At 41.3% G+C, this 18,568-nt stretch overlaps 1 protein-coding gene across 6 annotated transcripts in view; it reads right to left on the reverse strand.

Moving 5' to 3' along the window:
- The window catches only part of RCOR1 (REST corepressor 1), a 135,875-nt gene that overhangs the window by 20,409 nt on the left and 96,898 nt on the right, over positions 1 to 18,568 (reverse strand). For all 6 annotated transcript variants that reach the window (XM_045016650.1, XM_045016649.1, XR_006579344.1 and 3 more), the window contains 4 exons: positions 14,695 to 14,747; positions 10,137 to 10,298; positions 7,562 to 7,680; positions 3,016 to 3,094 (listed from right to left, as the gene is read on the reverse strand). In XM_045016650.1, coding sequence (XP_044872585.1) covers positions 3,016 to 3,094; positions 7,562 to 7,680; positions 10,137 to 10,298; positions 14,695 to 14,747 — 413 coding nt within the window. The remainder of the gene's footprint in view (positions 1 to 3,015; positions 3,095 to 7,561; positions 7,681 to 10,136; positions 10,299 to 14,694; positions 14,748 to 18,568) is intronic.

Consider the following 18,568-nt stretch of genomic DNA (forward strand, 5'->3'; position numbering starts at 1 on the left):
AGTTACAATTATGAGAAAGCCTTAATCATTTCACAGTTAAACTGAAAAAGAAAGAAAGTATAATAAGGAAGCTCCCCATCTCCTCCTGAAAAAGGAAACACTGAGACCACGCATTTTTGAGAGCCCTCCAACCCCCTCTCCAAGTTGTATGGCCCTGAGAAATCCCCGTATTGCCTAAGAAGTCATATAGAGAACTCCGAGTCTCTGAGCTGACAAATATTTTTTTGTTTGGGTTTTGGGAATGGGGTGGAGTGATGATTCACTGCGATTACAAACCTGACCAACTCACTGCAGAAGTGCAATGATGAAGAACAAAAGCATATCCACCTTCTGGACTGTTCTGCTCTCTCTCAAAGTATTTTGGATTCAATCGGCCCTCAGGCTTCGGTACTGCAATATCAAACCTAATTAACGCTGCACAGGCTATGCAGACTGTAAACGAGAATAAAATGAAGCTGGCAGTCACTTTCCAGTGACAAGCCCTCAGAAGGCTGCTTGTCATTGCACATAGAGAGTGACTGAATGGGCTTGGTGAGCTTTTTTGGGGAGGGTGGCAGGGCAAAAGAGAGTGGTGGCACAGATTATCTGAATTAGAGAGTGAGAAATAAATAGGATATATAATCCCATATAAAATACTTTGCTACAAAAGGGACCTGAACTCCAAAATTGTAACCATTTGTTTCCTTTTGGAACACATGTAGATACAAATGAACTTTGACTTCCATCATGCACAGCTAGATCTACAGATTGTAAGAAGCCAATAGTAATCCAATGTTTTAGATGGGTGAGTAGAAATAAAAAGTGAATAGTAAAAGCTCTTTTAGATTCAGTTTGCTCAAAGAAAATTTCAGTTTGAAATCTTAAAGCGCTCAAAAAACTGCTTATTATCCCCCCCCTTTTTTTTTTTTTTTTATGAACAGACAATACTGAAGATTCCCAAAGAGCAGAAAATGGAAAGGAGTGGTGGTAGGAAAGAAGCTCTCATTCACTAATTCTGTGTGATGGATTCGGAGAAAGCCTCAATCGTTTTACAGTTAAACTGAAAATGAAAGAAAGAAAGTATAATACGGAAGCTCCACCACAGTGTACAAGATGATCAATTGGGTAACTAAAGGGTAAACAAATTGGGTAAACTGCCAAATGCATGCCTTTTGCATGTAGCTTTGAACTAACTGTACTGGGATTTTGACATTGGAGGATGGTTTTTAAAAGATTTTATTGCAACAACGGAGAATTTTGTCTAGTTAAGTATTTACTTCTTTAAAAAGACAAAACAGTGTAAGTATGTACATTAGTTCCTACAGATCCTGTGCACAGTAAATATATTATCAGAGTTCATCCTTTATACAAGATTGCTTTAGAAGTGACATGAACTGTATGCAAAATTAAGACAGCTTTTTGTCTTGCAAACCCTTTAACTGGGGCTGAGCTAAACATAACCCATAAATACCTCTTTCCAATCCCTGTTTAAAAATATTTAAAACAAAACCAAAACTCGGTCAAGGTATTTTCCAGACATTTTCCAATTTTAACACTGATGTATGCCACCACCTTCGATAGTTCAAAGTCATATCTTTGCTCTCTATACACTACATGAATGCCAAAGCTTGTAACATTAGTTTGAGGTATATCCCTGGCACATTTGTTTAGAAAAATAACACAAAGAATCCCATAGACTTTGCAGATGCAATACAAGTCAAATTTAAGTAAAATGAATAAACCCATTCCCTTTGATAGTTTCCCTGTATCTTAAATTATATTTCTTAAATCTTAACCATCATTTCTCATTCTTAATGTTTGGATCGTGCAACAGGCAGCTGCTAAGAACCACATTTACTTCAGTGGAGATGTGTGCGGGTGCTGGGATCAGCCCACATGGATACAGTTACACAATCACAGCCTTCGTTTGTATCTGAAGGCCCCAGACAGCTAAGGTGAGTTCTGCTGTATACTGCAGTGCCTCCTTTTGTCCCAGTACGGACTAAAGTATCACAGTCCTTATACGTGCTAGTTCTGAGGGAGACAGGCTGACGACTTATTGCCAAGAGCAGTCGGTGCCGTTCTACTGACTTCAGCAGACTTACACCTATTACACCATTGTTGAGTCAGGCCTGCATCACCTCATCACACAAAGCTCCTACACCGTGGGACTTGTGGACGTTACAAGAACAAAGCTTTCCATAAAAGTAAATGTCAATTTTCCAGTTCACACCCAGCCCTGTTCCAATGAAAGTCAATCGGAATGTTGTCACTTCAATGCGCTCAAGAGCAGACTCCTTCTGGATGGACAGGCTATACAGAAAATGCCCGCAAGGACTGAGAGCTTAAGTTAACTTCAACCTAATGTGTCTGGACTATAATGTTCTTTTCCTCCCTAGTAGAAAAATAAGTCTTGTATTAGATCACTTCATTCCCCTAACAGTTATTTTAATAAAACAGGTAACATCAAAAGAACTGGAATGTAGCAGTTAGCATATGTTCCAACCGTGATTACAGTTAAAAACATGTTAACTATTTTCTCCCTCCAACTCCCTGTTAAAATACTATGGGCTAAATTTTCAAAGGTAACACCTACATTTGAGCACAAAATTTTTAAATATTCAATCCCCCTCCCCCCAAATTCACAAACAAGGATGGGGGGGGGGAGGGGCAGCTTTGGGTTGCCCATACACAAAATTTCAGCAGCCTAGTCAATGCCCCTTTGGAAGGGGGAAGGAAACACTCACAGCCACACAGTCTTTCTCCTTTGTTGTTAGCAACTTCAGGTGAAATCCTGACCCTGCTGAAGTCACTCAAAGTCTTGGCATTCACTTCAAATGGGATCAAGGATTTTGACTACTAGTTACTCTAATCAAAATTGTAAGTCGCTATTATTTCTGTGCTGAATGTTAACTACGCACAAGCACAAATAAAAATGGCCACTGTCAGATCCTCTGTGGCACAACAGAATAGTTCACAGCAACAGGTGAAAACTTTCATTAGCCTTCAGTACAGTATTAGGAAAAAAAAATCTACCTCTTTTTTGCTCTCCTTGTTTTGTTCAACTTCAATATCAACAGGGTTAGTTCCATTTGTTTCCTCCATTTCATCTTCACTGAAAGACAAAAGCAAGGCATGACCATATTACTACGAGAATTTCTATTTCTCTACAATAGTCTACTGGAAATCAGGCATGGATGGAACATTCAATCCAACGGCTTTTCTTTTGGGTGAATTTTAAAGTCAATTACCTCTTTAAATTAACCACATTAGGGACCATTCATTTAAAAGCTTTTACATAAACTCTTCTGTGGTATATCTGGGCAAAATGAAGTCTGTTCACCCTCAAAGGCAAAAATAAAATTAAAAAACAAGTCAGAAATTCTCTGGCTGTTAGAGTCAAAAAGAACTAGCTGAATATTTTTTAACTTCAAGCAAACTCAGACAAACAAGGATATAGAATTAGAGCAAACAGCTTTAATGTGGATTTCATACGTTTAAGATTTTTAATTAAATGTAACAAAAAGCCACATGCACAATTAGTTCTCTCAGGGATAAAAAAAAAACACCACCACATATGTTTAGCACTCCCATAATCTTATCTTTAATTCCTCCCTTAGTGGAAAAAAGAAAGAAAAGAAAAGAAAAAGCATATTCTATCACAGGGGTTGGCAACCTATGGCACGCGTGCCGAAGGGGGCACGCGATCTGATTTTTAGTGGCACTCACACTGCCCGGGTCCTGGCCACCGGTCCAAGGGGCTTTGCATTTTAATTTAATTTTAAATGAAGCTTCTTAAACATTTTAAAAACCTTATTTACTTTACATACACAATAGTTTAGTTATATATTATAGACTTATAGAAAGAGACCTTCTAAAAACGTTAAAATGTATTACTGGCACGTGAAACCTTAAATTAGAGTGAATGAACGAAGACTCGGCACACCACTTCTGAAAGGTTGCTGACCCCTGTTCTATCAAGTACTGAATAATAATAATAAGCAGCAACAAATTGGGGCCATACTGAACGTGGCCTTGGAACACCCAGCCAGTTTAATTTTACTGGAATTCTAATTTAGTTTTTGACTACCATTCACATTATGGTATACTTCCATGTATGGTTTAGAATGAGTGTACCGTACATTGCTGAAGTTAATTGCTCCGCTTTTTATGATGTTCCCAGAGCGCAAGGAGAAGATTATTTGGACTATGTTTATTTTTAAAAAGGACACATGCAGGTTTCACTGGTCCCATGAAATCAAGCAACCCATTAAGTTAGCCAAGTTGTAGAAGTCAGTATTTAATCAGCATTATATTCTACATATCCTCTTAAAATTCCAGAGTACATTGTCTGCACAGTCCACAGTCATTTATTCACCATTTAGGTTTCAGTTTTTATTTGCTTTATTATTTTAAATTATAAACCAAGTGAAGAATATGAACAAGACACGTGCACCTGTTCTGTCACTAAAGGGCACATTTTAAGGTGGCGTTAACGGTCTTCCATTTGCAGTCACTTGTGCAAACCTTCCTTTTCCTTTAAGCTGCATGCTTTTCTGTACAAAACTGATTCCCAAGCTAGTCTGTCCATGCAAATTCTGTCACTTCTGGGCGCAGAAGACTGCATGTACAGAGTCCCATGCACACAAATAAGAGAACAGGTTTTGAAAACCGAGTCCCATGTTTGTTTGAGGTTATTTTAAAGTGATTTTAGTGCTGCTGAAAGATGCCTTGGGAATTACTTAACCTAAGCACAACTTAATCCACAAGTGAACAGGCCTGGAACACAAACTAGCTTTAGAATTCACACATTCTAGCCTCAGGCTCAAATGACAGCACTGCTCTCCTCCCTGCCCCACAAAGCAGAGACAAATTCCATAGCTACATTGACTTAAGCTTTAGGTGTCAACCAAGCCATAGTGTTTGCTTTCCATATTTAGCAAGCTAAAGAATGATTGGAAGGTTTATAACTTAGTTAAAAATCAAATAGCCAAGTAGAATAATTGCAGAAAAAAACCCTATGCTTAGGTTAAGTAATGACTGTAATAAACCTCTGCAAAATGGGTTAGGTTTAGTGGTCTAAATCTAGTTCGTAGTTATGTGACCCTCTAGACACAAACTTCCAGCACAGTTGGCACCTTTTGGTGTTGGTCTCAGCAGACACCAAAAACTGAATCAGTGTGGAGGTAAAATTGCACCCTGGCCCTTTAGAGTTAAGGCTAATTAAAGGGGCAGTTAGAGGAATCTTGCCCTGCCGCTGAATGTGTTCTGTGACTAAACAGAGGAATTCCCAAGGCATCTTTCAGCAGCACTAAAATCACTTTAAAATAACCTCAAACAAACATGGGACTCGGTTTTCAAAACCTGTTCTCTTATTTGTGTGCATGGGACTCTGTACATGCAGTCTTCTGCGCCCAGAAGTGACAGAATTTGCATGGACAGACTAGCTTGGGAATCAGTTTTGTACAGAAAAGCATGCAGCTTAAAGGAAAAGGAAGGTTTGCACAAGTGACTGCAAATGGAAGACCGTTAACGCCACCTTAAAATGTGTCCCTTAGTGACAGAACAGGTGCACGTGTCTTGTTCATATTCTTCACTTGGTTTATAATTTAAAATAATAAAGCAAATAAAAACTGAAACCTAAATGGTGAATAAATGACTGTGGACTGTGCAGACAATGTACTCTGGAATTTTAAGAGGATATGTAGAATATAATGCTGACTAAATACTGACTTCTACAACTTGGCTAACTTAATGGGTTGCTTGATTTCATGGGACCAGTGAAACCTGCATGTGTCCTTTTTTAAAATAAACATAGTCCAAATAATCTTCTCCTTGCGCTCTGGGAACATCATAAAAAGCGGAGCAATTAACTTCAGCAATGTACGGTACACTCATTCTAAACCATACATGGAAGTATACCATAATGTGAATGGTAGTCAAAAACTAAATTAGAATTCCAGTAAAATTAAACTGGCTGGGTGTTCCAAGGCCACGTTCAGTATGGCCCCAATTTGTTGCTGCTTATTATTATTATTCAGTACTTGATAGAACAGGGGTCAGCAACCTTTCAGAAGTGGTGTGCCGAGTCTTCGTTCATTCACTCTAATTTAAGGTTTCACGTGCCAGTAATACATTTTAACGTTTTTAGAAGGTCTCTTTCTATAAGTCTATAATATATAACTAAACTATTGTGTATGTAAAGTAAATAAGGTTTTTAAAATGTTTAAGAAGCTTCATTTAAAATTAAATTAAAATGCAAAGCCCCTTGGACCGGTGGCCAGGACCCGGGCAGTGTGAGTGCCACTGAAAATCAGATCGCGTGCCCCCTTCGGCACGCGTGCCATGGGTTGCCAACCCCTGTGATAGAATATGTTTTTTCTTTTCTTTTCTTTTTTCCACTAAGGGAGGAATTAAAGATAAGATTATGGGAGTGCTAAACATATGTGGTGGTGTTTTTTTTTTATCCCTGAGAGAACTAATTGTGCATGTGGCTTTTTGTTATGTTTAAGATTTTTAATTAAATGTATGAAATCCACATTAAAGCTGTTTGCTCTAATTCTATATTTCCCCTTGCTTACAAGTATAGAAAAAAATGCCATAGCAAGGAGGATGAGGATGCAGAGAACCTTTGCAGACCATCAAACCCCTCAGTGTGCCAAGGAGCCATGGCCCACCGAGGCCCCAACTACCCTAGGTTCAAGTGGGGTTATCCAGAGAAAGAGGATTCATAGATTCATAGACTCTAGGACTGGAAGGGACCTCGAGAGGTCATCGAGTCCAGTCCCCTGCCCTCATGGCAGGGCCAAATACTGTCTATACCATCCCTGATAGACATTTATCTAACCTAGGATCTCTATATCCAGGAAGTATCTGTGTAGCTAAATATATGAACTTCAGCCAAACCTTCCTGAAGGGTGCTGCAGTGTGTGGTAGGCATGGCAGCCATGGAGACTGCTGCAGGCCTGAGCCTGAAGTAGTGGGAACAAAGAATCTATTGAAGCTCAGTGGCTTAGGGACCTGTAGCGTGCCAGGTACATTTGTACAGTAAAGCACATGCACAACTAATAGAGGGGTGGGTATAGAATTCCATCCACCACAGCTAGTGTGAGCTCTTCTCTCTCCTCCTCTTCCCACAACAAAGCCAGTCTACTAGACCATTGCACTGGGTAGAGAATTTGGCCCTGAAAGCATTTTGCTGGTAGCAGTTTCTGCTGGGACAAGTGTGTAGATAAAATGGAGAGGGGAGTGCCAAACATTGACAATCTTCCACTTAGTGTGCGCTCCCATTCTATGGAATGTTACATTTAAGGCTAAAAACCTGCCCTCGAATTACCATTGTGATCTCCCTTTACAGGGACTTGAGAGTTGCATGTGAATCAGATGGCAGAATTTGGTCATGAACGTTTACATGGACACAGATTCCGGTTTAAAAAAAAAAAAAAAAAATAGAGAGAGGCACACCAGGAAGTGTCTGGGGAAAAAAATCCTAGTTCTAGTTCTTTACAGGCTACCAGAAATTCCAGGATCATCATAAAAAGATTTGAGTGGCAAGACACAGTCTTTCTCACTGCAAATGTACCTTTCTTCCCGTTCCCTTTTTTGTTTACGAGCATGGCGGTCCATCACGCTGGTTTTAGTCCTTGTCTTTTTCCAGGAGTAATAAAATTTCACCAAACTGGCTATCGATTTGTCAGGAAGCTGAAAATAAAATAGTTACACTTTTTAGAAGTTTTCATGTACAGCATTACCAGGATTTCACATCAGATGAACCAGTTTTTGGTACATACTACGACAGCCAGCAACACAGGGTGGCAATATCTATTCAAATTAACAAAAGACGTTTTAAAAGGATGCAATATTGGTTCTTTCTACAACCTTTGATAAGCGTGTAGCAAGTTGTGATATTTTCATTCTCATTGTCCTGTATGTCTACATGACAAGCCTGCCTTCCATCAAGCAACTAAACCCGTATTAAGGTAGCTGAGTCATTTGCGTTCTGCAGGCTAGCCTAGAAGAGACCTGCACCACTCCTGTCCCTCACCTCACCCCACGCAACAATAACTTTAAAGGCTTGATCCAAGTTCCATTAAAAATCAGGGCGCTACAGGTGGAAGTCAGGTCCCTCTTATTTAAGGACCAAAATTTCAACGTTTTGGCTTTAGATACTTGTGGTTATCAGTGGCAGATTCAGTGTACACTGAGGGCAGTAAATTGCCCCAAAACTGTACATTTGTTCCTCTCCATGGAATGAGTTTCACACCTCTGCTCTAAAACGTGCAATTTTAATACTGGTCAGCACCCACGTACTATGCAGTTTATTTCCAGATACCAGCACAGGCTTCCTCAGTGCAAATTCAAGGATGAGGTTACTAAGAATGAAGCTAATTTGGAATAGGAGGTCAGTACACTTGCTCTTACTCTTTTGTTGGATAGCCAATACTTAGAATATAGTGCACTTTTCATATAAACGACTGTCAGAGTGTTTACCCAGCACACTCAACACCACAGGATGCTACATGCATATCAAAAGTTGCTCAAAAAGTGTCCTGTAATTCATTACTGAGAAGCAGTATATGAGTCTGGCATTAATGCACTGTAATCCACGTTCACAAGGGGACAGAGTTACAGCCATTCACCTGAACTGTGAATTTCCTAATTTGGTGCTTACCTGTGCTACATAACGGGCTCCCTTACATGTTTTACAATCAGTTTACAGGTGATATTACTGAGGCATTCTTTTATTTTACATTTAAAAGGAAAAAATGGGGGAAAAAAACCAAAGGTGCTTCACTCTCCAGGCCTTCAGAGCTCTGCTAGTTTTGCATAAATATTGTCAGGAGGCAGTCATCCAGATCCTATAACCTGGAATTATTTGGCTGGGCACCACAGGAATCCTGTTCATACATCTGCATGAGGAGCTTTTAAGGGAGGACGAGAACAGGACCTAGTCCTACAAGCCTTACAAAGGTGCATAGCAGCCCTCCCTACCCTTTGGAACAGTCAGATCACTTTTTACTATTCAGCTAAGTCAGCAGCGCATGGAGCACCGCTAGGGTGACCAGATAGCAAGTGTGAAAAAAAATTGGGATTTTTTTTCCCCCCAGGTGGGGGATGTGGCAGAGTTAATAGTTGCGTATATAAGACAAAGCTCCTAATAGAAGGATGTCTGGTCACCCTCAGCACTGCAGCTTTCCTTAGCTGCACACTTTATGAGTGGACCAAAAGCCTTGTGCAAAGTATACTGCATATGCTAGTTTTCAAAGGGTCGGAACTCTCCAATCAAAGCCAGAGCTTCACTGGACCAGTCAAAGGGATTTTCACTTGAGGGATAGTTTTCAGCTTTCAAATTTCAACCTCCCATCCCAGCTGAAAAACTGTTTAAAACTTTGATTTCACTCCCACTCTCCATCCCTTCCAAAATGAAGTTGGTGGCTTTGTGTTTTTGCTGAAAATTTCCTCTCCCCAAAAACGTTCACTTTCAGGCAGATACCAAGCCTAGAAAATTTCAGCTCCAATGGTAAAGTTTCATAAAGACTGAGTGACTGAAAACAGGGAATTAAATCTACAATCCTCAAGCACTGACGCTCCCATATGATACTTAATAGGCACTTATCGCCAATGTAAAATGCATAAAACTCCTAAAAAAAACAACAATGTTAAAAAGAAAGGAAAGCAGATTCAATAAAGCTCTTTGGGGAAAGGACTGTTTTTCATTAGGTATGTGTACCATTCATTGCACAATGGGGCCCCAAACCCTCATTTAGGCCTCTAAGTACTACTGCAATACAATAAAATGAAGAGTGGCCCCGTGAGTGACAAATTAAAAGCAATACCAATTCTATAGCCAGAACTGTCTCTCAAGACTGTAAAAAAAAGAGTCAGATTCTACTTCTAGAAGACTTTTTCTTTGGATGACAAGCAGATTCTGTGTCTGCTGCTAGAGGAATGTGAGGTGATAAAATAGTCCCTCCGCCCTCCCAAATCAGTATAGTCCTCCTCTGAACGACAATGCAAGAGTCAAGCTTTTCCCCAACAACCCACCCCCACACCAGACAATCTTCAAAACGAGCAGTTACATGATTGCTAACAATCCTGTATTGGACAGGGAGACCACAACAGTTTTTTCCAGGTATAATTATTATGATCCTACTTACCATCTGCTGAATTCTATGAAATGTTTTCCCATGGAAACTAAAGGCCTGTTCGAACAAGACCTTGTCTTCCACTGTCCACTCGTCTGGGAATGGAGTAAAGTTGGGCAAATCAGCCAAGGATTTCTCAATATTATGCTTGTGCCAAAAGAGCATTCCAAGGGCCTGAAAGAAACACGGACACAAGAGAAACTGAGTTACAATGAGGCGGAGAGAGAGAATATATAGTTCTTACACTGATACAAGTAATAGGGTGATAGGGCAGCACAAAAGTTACAAAAGGGCCACAACTCTGACCTCAGATACACGTGTGTGAGGTTGCAGAAGCTTAAGTGACAGCAAGAACCTGGCATCTGACCTATCACCACTCTGGACTGTGGAGCATCAGAATCTGGCCCATGTTGTGTAAAAGGAAAGTTCTATTGCTGAAAGGCCGCTAGAGATTGCTGCAGGAAAAGGCAAGTCGGGTGGACATTTTTGCTAGAGAGTTTAAAAAATAAAAATAAAAGAAGGTCTTCCAGCAAAAATGACACACACACAGAGAAATCCAACCCTGATATTCTATGATTCTATGAATTTAGCCAAGGACAAAGTAAAGAGCTAGAAAAATGTGTGTAAAGCATAGATTAAACTAAACTACAGGCAGAGTTAGCAGGTAAGACAACTTCCTAGTGGTGTTCAAGTCTTGATACCGGTCTATTTGATTGGGTGTTTTTGTGTTCTTTTTTTGAGGAGGGAGGGGACAGTCTTATTTGTTGACTGGGCTGCTCCTGACAAAGCAGGGGCATAGCTCACTATCATTCGGGAGACGACGACTATAATTTATTCCCCCTAACTTCATCTCCTTCACTTGCAACCCCGAGTCTCCAGTTCAGAAAACTGAATGACACACACTGCACCCCCTGGCACTAATGAATGCTTGCCCTAGTGAGCCCTCTAAGAGGTATTCACTCGAAATCTACCACTCTCTGGAGGTGGATGGCAAAAGAGCATTCTGACCCTTCACTCTGATGGAGTATTATTTTTGGTGCCGTTAGCCTCCCCAGAGTCATTTCAGAAGAGCCTGACCCTACCGTGCTACAAATATTTAAAATAAAAATTTGCAAGTTGTTTCAGAACTGCTGTTAAGTGAAAACGATCCCCGACCCGCTGACTAAAATATTACCTGTTTGACATATGCAAAGTTGACTCTGGTTCTGCCACCATAATTCCCCCCCATCTAATAGTTTCACCCAGTCCATTCAGACTGCCAGTGCTACCTCTGAAACTGGGGTTTCCCCATCCCACTTTGCTATGCAAAAACCCCAGTTCCTTTCTGGGCACAAAGTTCTCGCTCCAGTAGATTCTGCAACTATATGACTAAATGCTTGCTTCACCCCAGTTCTCTTCCTCATGAAACTAGACTCTCCCTGCTAAATATCTAGATTTCTTCCCCTTCACTATGATACAGAACCAGAAGAGTCTTTAACACGTAATGGTTTTGAAGATGTCACGTGAATTAAAAAAATACAACTAGACAGTTGGGAGGGGAGAACTTAACTAGCTAGTATAGAGGCACATGAAAGATTTTACAAGCATTATGGTTTCTTCTTTTTTAATATCAGACCCAGTCTCACCTGGGCACCTTCCCAAATATCCCTATGTGAAGCTATACAAGCTGGACATTAGTACAGAAATACATTGCACAAAGAGGAGATATGTTGAAAGGGCAAAAGCGGTAAATGTTCTTAAAAAGAGGGGAAGTTGGCCCACATACCAACCTCAGACAAAGGGCATGGAACACAAGTGTGTGTGTTTGGGTTTTTTTTTAAATGGATCAGGCTTTTAACACTTCCAATATTCTTTTAAACAGACATTATTTCTAGAAGGAAGACATCTTACAAATAAGCTGCTTTTACACAGCTAGCAATAGCGTCCACAGGGATTTACCAATTCAAAGTTCTTCTACCCACCCCTCCTCCCTAGGAAAGAACTCTGCTTGTCCCTCCCTGCATGCATCCATTTAGCTGTTGACGCAGAACCCAGCTACAAGTGAGGGAGAGAAGGAGAGGGCTAGAGCAGACGAGTTGCATACAGAACAAATGCAGCCAGCTGGACATGAAGCCCAGCAGACAGCTGAGCTTTAAGGAAGAGTCCCATTCACCCTTCCAGAGAAACCTGCTCCCTACTGCTGCATCAACAAGCTGGCACCCGTGTCTCTGAATGTGATGGAGGGCAGGATCCTCAAGGCAATTGCTACCATCTCCTCTGCTGCCCTATGCCTTGGAGGGAGCAAGCTTTGCAAGGCCATTGCCTCCTTGGTTGACCCCATACTTGGGATTTTCTAGGCTGCCACCTGCTATAGTGTCCTGAGCCCTAGAGGACTGGCTCCCAGTAGTGTGTGCGTGCATGTGCACACACACGGTCAAATGCTTGCCACCACCATTGGCTAATAACCTCAGAGCCAGAGGCAAAAGTCCTAAAGCTGGCTGTCTAGGCTTGAATGGTTCCTTCAAATTCTCACTCTTCCCCTCCTCCCCCCAAAGGATCTCATGTCTAACATCAGTCTGAAAGGGGAAGTGTCCATGGTTATGCAATTTTTTCCTGGGAAAGTCCAATTTAAAAAATAAAATGTCTAGAACATTGGATTAGTAGGACTATTTGCATAAAATAACCATCCTGGAAGGACATTCTGTGCATTTCCTAGCAGTGCTTGGTTTTCAAATTCTAGAACCACCAAAATCTTTGGGGCATATGCTGTCCTGCAAAGGAAGAACAGTGGAAGGTTCTCTTACCTCCCCAAGACAATTCATTATGGAGAAACAGGAACACAGGAATTGCCATACTGGATCAGACCCATGGTCCCCCTACTCTAGCATTCTGTTTCTGATAGTGGCCAGTACCAGATACTTCAGAGAAATGGGTAAGAACCCTACTGTAGGCAGATTTGGATAATCTGCCCCTCCCCATGAGAGATCAGAATGAGACCTAAGTAACAAGAAGAAATGGCTGGGGACAGGACAAATCCATTTAGTAGATTAAGGGGAAGGACAGAGACCATCAGCTCATTTCACAGATCACTATAAACCTGACAGCGAATGTTCAATTGCCACCAGCCTGGCTGATCATACTCTCAAATCATGACAAGTGAACAGTGGGACAGAACACTGAGAGCTTAGAAAGTGCCAGGTGGTACTGATCATTCAAGCACATAGTTACTCAGTTTAGTGAGTCGTCATGCCTCAATCCAGAGAGCCCAGTAGCACAACACACACTTTTCTCCTTCCTCCCTCCCTCCCCTTAACCAGACGTTCCCATCCCATCCACCCACCCTTCCGGTCACAGCAACACAGCCACAAAAATCCTTCTGTTCAAGGAGAAGACATGTTTTCAAACTTTAGACAACTCTCGCGACATCTGAAAACATACATATGTGTTCAGTTTTTAAAGCTTCAGACCTGGCACCTGGCTGCATCTCAGTTTTATAAGTTTTTTAATTTTAAATAAAGTCTGATCAGTTTTCACTTTCCAAAAACATTTACCTTTCGACTGAAATCGAATAGAAGAAGTTGTCACTCAAATACGAGGGGCTTAGTTTTTTGAGGAAGTTCTAATATGTGAAGTCATGAATAACACCACACTTATCTCAACCTTAAAGGCTATCTGTGTTATTTAAAAAAAGAAAAAAAAGGGGGGGAGGAGGGGACAATTAGGCTTGCGGCTATTTCACTGCTTTAAGGGGTTTTATTATTATATTTTTGTCCTAGAAATATCATGAATGTCAGCTTTGATCTTCCATGGTTTTGCTGGAGCATCTGCTGGACAGCTCAGAGCACATGTATTGTACGGTTTCTCACACCTTAACTGAGAAGAGAGCAGGGATGCTGAAACTTTAAGATGTCTCTTCTCAAGAATGTTTAAGACCTACACTTCCAATGGCTAACACAAAAATGAGGGTTTGGTCATCTGACTAAAACCTCTTCCCCTCTTAATCACTCACCCTTCAGTCCCATTGCTCTTGCAAGGGCGTCATTTTTCTAATTCTCAAGTCAGAGTCCTCCAGTAGAGACAATACCTTTATTCCCAATACAATAAACCAGAAGAACCCATCCCTCCTCCCCACCACACAACTTAATGCACAAGACGTTCCACTTAATTCAAAGGAACTTCTCAGGTGCATGAAGCTACCCAACTGTTGAAGTGTTTGTCGAGATGGGTCTTAAGCAGGAGACAGAAAAAGCCAGAGTGAAATCTGGATCTCACTCAAGTGAAGGAGAGCCTTGTCATGGGCTGCAATGAGACCAGAATTTTACCAACACAGACATAGATAAGACTGCAACATAAGGCCAAATACCACTGAAAAATCAATGGGAGGTTTGCATCAAAACTCTGAAAACAGTATTTGGGCATTTTAGTGACTATCATTAATAAATTAGGATGAACTGCAGAAAAGAATTATTATACTGGATGAATGGAGGGAAGAAAGTTTGCAGTGTAGCAGTTTGCTTTAAATCAAGTTCTAGTATCTACTGTGGAAAAAAGGTCAGTTTAAATAAAGAAATGCAAATAATCGTTTTGTTACCTGTTCCATGTTGTATCCATGTTTCTCTTTAGCAATGGCAATGTATTCATCCACTGAAAAATAAAAATAGGTCCTGAAGACATTTCACACATGGGTCTTGCCCCACTTTTCAGTCTACAACAGAGGATATAAAATCCAGTTGCTTTGAGTCTAAACAGGGAGGAGGCTAATGGTTACTTATTACCCATATTATTCACCTATTGCCCAGTAATGGACATCACATCCCCTGTAGAAAACTTGGGGAAAGAGTTAGTTATATTTAAAAAAACATGCAAGCAAAAAAACCGAACCACATGGTATCCTGTTTGAATACTTTCCCAGTAGTTTGAGTTGCAAGAATCAGCCCATAAGGCTGCATTCTTAAGGATCAGAAACAGCTGAGGGTTTCAACCAGGCAAAGATAACTAATTTAATCTTGCTCATATAACCTAATTCTGCCCCTTTGTGCTCATGCATGACAATACACACACTCTTTAGGGACAATCACCATGTGTTTGTTTTAATAACCACAAAAGACTCCTGCTTCCTTTCATGAATAGGATGGATGGCAAATCAGGTAGTTGTTTATAGGACTATTGTGATTTGCAGCTGAAGTTGAAAGGTGGTTATTAAAATGGCAAGGGGACTGCAGAAATAGAAAGGATAGATGCCTGCCTGAATTATGTTCTCTTTGGCTGTGTCACAGGCTTTTTACATGCTGGACAAAGTACTTAACTCAAAAATCTTCAAAAATTATCAACTAGTTGTTGGTTCCTTGTTTTCTGGATGCTCATCTTGGGACACCTAAGGACTGGTTTTCAGATATGCTGAGCTCTTCACTCCAAGTGAAATCAACAGGAGTGGAGAGGGCTGAGCAGCTTTTGAAGAAGGGGAAAATATATATCTTCAGTGGGGCACCTGATATTAGTAGACCCTTAATATTGGCCTAGATATCCATGTCTCAGCTCCCCATCTGTAAAATTGGGACAATACCTTTCTAAAAACTCTCAGGGGCACTGTAAAAATAATTTCATTAATCTTTGTGAAGCAGCTAGTTACTATAGTGATGAGTGCCATGGAAAAGCCCACGAGGAAACAAACAATTCCATATTGGGTGCAACTAGGATGGGGTAAAGTAAATAGAGCATGAGGCCACAAACTGAAAGGAATATCATACAATTGCATTATTCCCCAAGTACCATCCATCCTGTCCACCGAATGACATAGGAGTCCCGTGGAAATTTTGTGATCACATCCCATGTAAGCGTGTATCGCAATCCAAGTACTGTACACAAGCGGGCAGAATTAGGGTTGCACAGGAAACCTTAATTAGGATGTTTCCCAGCTTGAGTGTTTGACTATGCGCCCTTAACTTTTCTTAATGTAGATATTTTATATGCGATTCATTAAGTGCTTTGCCTTAAGGTCCAACAAAAACTTAAATGCTAGAGACAGTACTAAGCTCTTGAGAATGCCAATCACTTGGGGAAAGGATTGCTGCATTAACTGGCTCTTCAAGTGAGAAAAGATCTATAGTTCAAGATACTATTTCACCATTTTTATCCATAATTTCTTCCCCTTGGAGATTTAAAGAGTTTTCCCTTCCAATAAATTACTTAACAGCTACAGCAATTAAAAACCACATTTTTTAAAAACCATTCACTAATGTCTTTTCTATAAATTCCAACCTAGCTAAAAAGGACAGGAAGAGGGGTCACTACAGTGATAGCAACATTAATAGAACTTCATCATTTTACAGAAGAACTAAGTATGTGGTGAAGCAAACTACTAGGGGCCTCACACCAGGACTGTGGACAGGAGGCACAGTGTGCTTCTGTATGCCAGGGAGGAAGACAAAGGGAAGAGAGGAAGAGGAGAGGAAAACGAACAGTAGAAAAGCAACTTTCATATACTGAAAGGAAGGTGTGTGTGAGTATGAGTGTGTGTGAGAGAGAGAATCTATTGTAACCAGGAAGTTGCAAGCAGCAAATGAGGCCACTTAGTTCATGCTCCCTGCCATTTCGCATCTAAGTATTAGCTCACTCTTTCTTTGGAGCTCACACTTTGAAAGTTCAGAGGTGTTTGGCAATTCTAGATTCTTTGCTCCTATCTTGTAGGTATTACCCTTTGGATTAAGTAGGGCCATGCTATTGCTTATGGACTTGAGTCACTCATTGGATCCTTTTAGATTCAACTCTTCAGTATTACCAGATACTTGAGTTGCCACAGCTGAGACCCACATATGCCACACAAAACACACACCCTTCCATCTTGGCCTTGTCACAAAATTGCACTCCATTCTGGAAGACTTGGGCCTGTCCACAGTGATCTAGGCATTTGCGACCTCCAAGCTCAATTATTGCAACTCCTCCCTGGGATTTAAGCCACTCACCCTGAAAACGCCTCAACTGGTACAAAGCATAGCAGCTCCTCTGCTTAGCAAAGCAGATCCCCCTGAACACATCTCACAAGTGATCTCCTCATTCAGTACAGAGTCCAGGTCACACAGTCTCCATCTCGAGATGGAAAGCCCACCATGGAAATCTCCCTAGCTACCTGAGAGATTACCTCTCCTGCTGCATGACTTCCCTGGCCAGGAAGACTTTAGGTGAGGGGTGTGTGTATGCACGTGAAGAATCTACTGGCTGCTGTTAGTACGTAAGCAAACAGACCTGACTAACAGAAGTTTGCGGAGTACAAACTGTGCTGTAAAAACAGTGCTGGCACATTCTAGTTGTTTCTTTATAGAACCACTGCACCACATTCCTTTCTAGTGTAACCCCAGTGACCTGAGTGCAGTTACAAGGAGGAATCTAGTCTACAGCTCTGTCGCATCTTACGCGCATTTAACATGCGTGATTTCAGCTTTACGCGGTCGGCAAAAACAAAAAACCAACAAAAAAAGAAAAAACAATTTTAATACTGTACTTGTAGTGCGGGCGATTCCACCCGCCATTCAACTCAATGTAATTTTGACAATACGCGGTTTTCGCTTTACGCGCTAACCGCAGAACGGAACCCCCCGCGTAAGATAAGACTCACCTGTATTGTGTTTAAGAGCATGCCCACACCACAATCATAGGTGTGACTACAGCATGTGAAGACATACCTGAACTAGCTTTGGTACCCAAATTAGCTAGATTGACGCTATGTCTACACTTAATTGTTGCAGTGGCGCCTCTGTAGCATTGACACTACCTATACCAACTGAAAGGTTCTCCTGTCAACATAGGCACTCCACCTCCTCGAGAGGTAATTGCTAGGTTGACAGAAGAATTCTTCCAGTGACCTAGCACTGTCTACATATTGGGTTAGGTTGGCATAGCTACAGCTCTGGGGAGGGGGGACTTTTCACATCCTTGAAGGATGTCACTCTGGCAATGTAAGGTCCCAGTGAAGACAAGCTCTAAAGCTAGTTCAGGTATGTCTACACATGCAGCAGTCAGACCTCTGACTGCAATGTAGACAAACCCTAAGGGCTGGTCTGCACTACAAAGTTAGGTCAACCTAGCTACAATCACTCAGGGCTGTGAAAAAACTCACACCCTTAAGAGACTTAGGGCTTGGCTATACTTGCAGATGTAGAGTGCTAGGAGTTAAACCAGCCTTCGGAGACCACAGCAGGGAAAATGCTGCCATGTGTTTACACTGTCAGCTGCAAGCGCACTGGCATGGCCATATTAGCAGCTTTTGCAACACCACAAAGAGCAGTGCATTGTGGTAGCCATCCCGGTGTGCAAGTGGCTGTGACATGTTTTTCAAATGGGAGTGGGGTGGAGTGTGTTCTGTGCATGTAGGGGGAGAGACAGTGTATTTTGGGGGGCTGAGAATGTGTCAGCATGCTGTCTTGTAAGTTCACACAGCAGCAGACCTCCCCACCCCACCCGCGCGCTCT

Source organism: Mauremys mutica, chromosome 4 (assembly GCF_020497125.1).
Source record: "Mauremys mutica isolate MM-2020 ecotype Southern chromosome 4, ASM2049712v1, whole genome shotgun sequence".
Taxonomy (NCBI): domain Eukaryota; kingdom Metazoa; phylum Chordata; order Testudines; family Geoemydidae; genus Mauremys; species Mauremys mutica.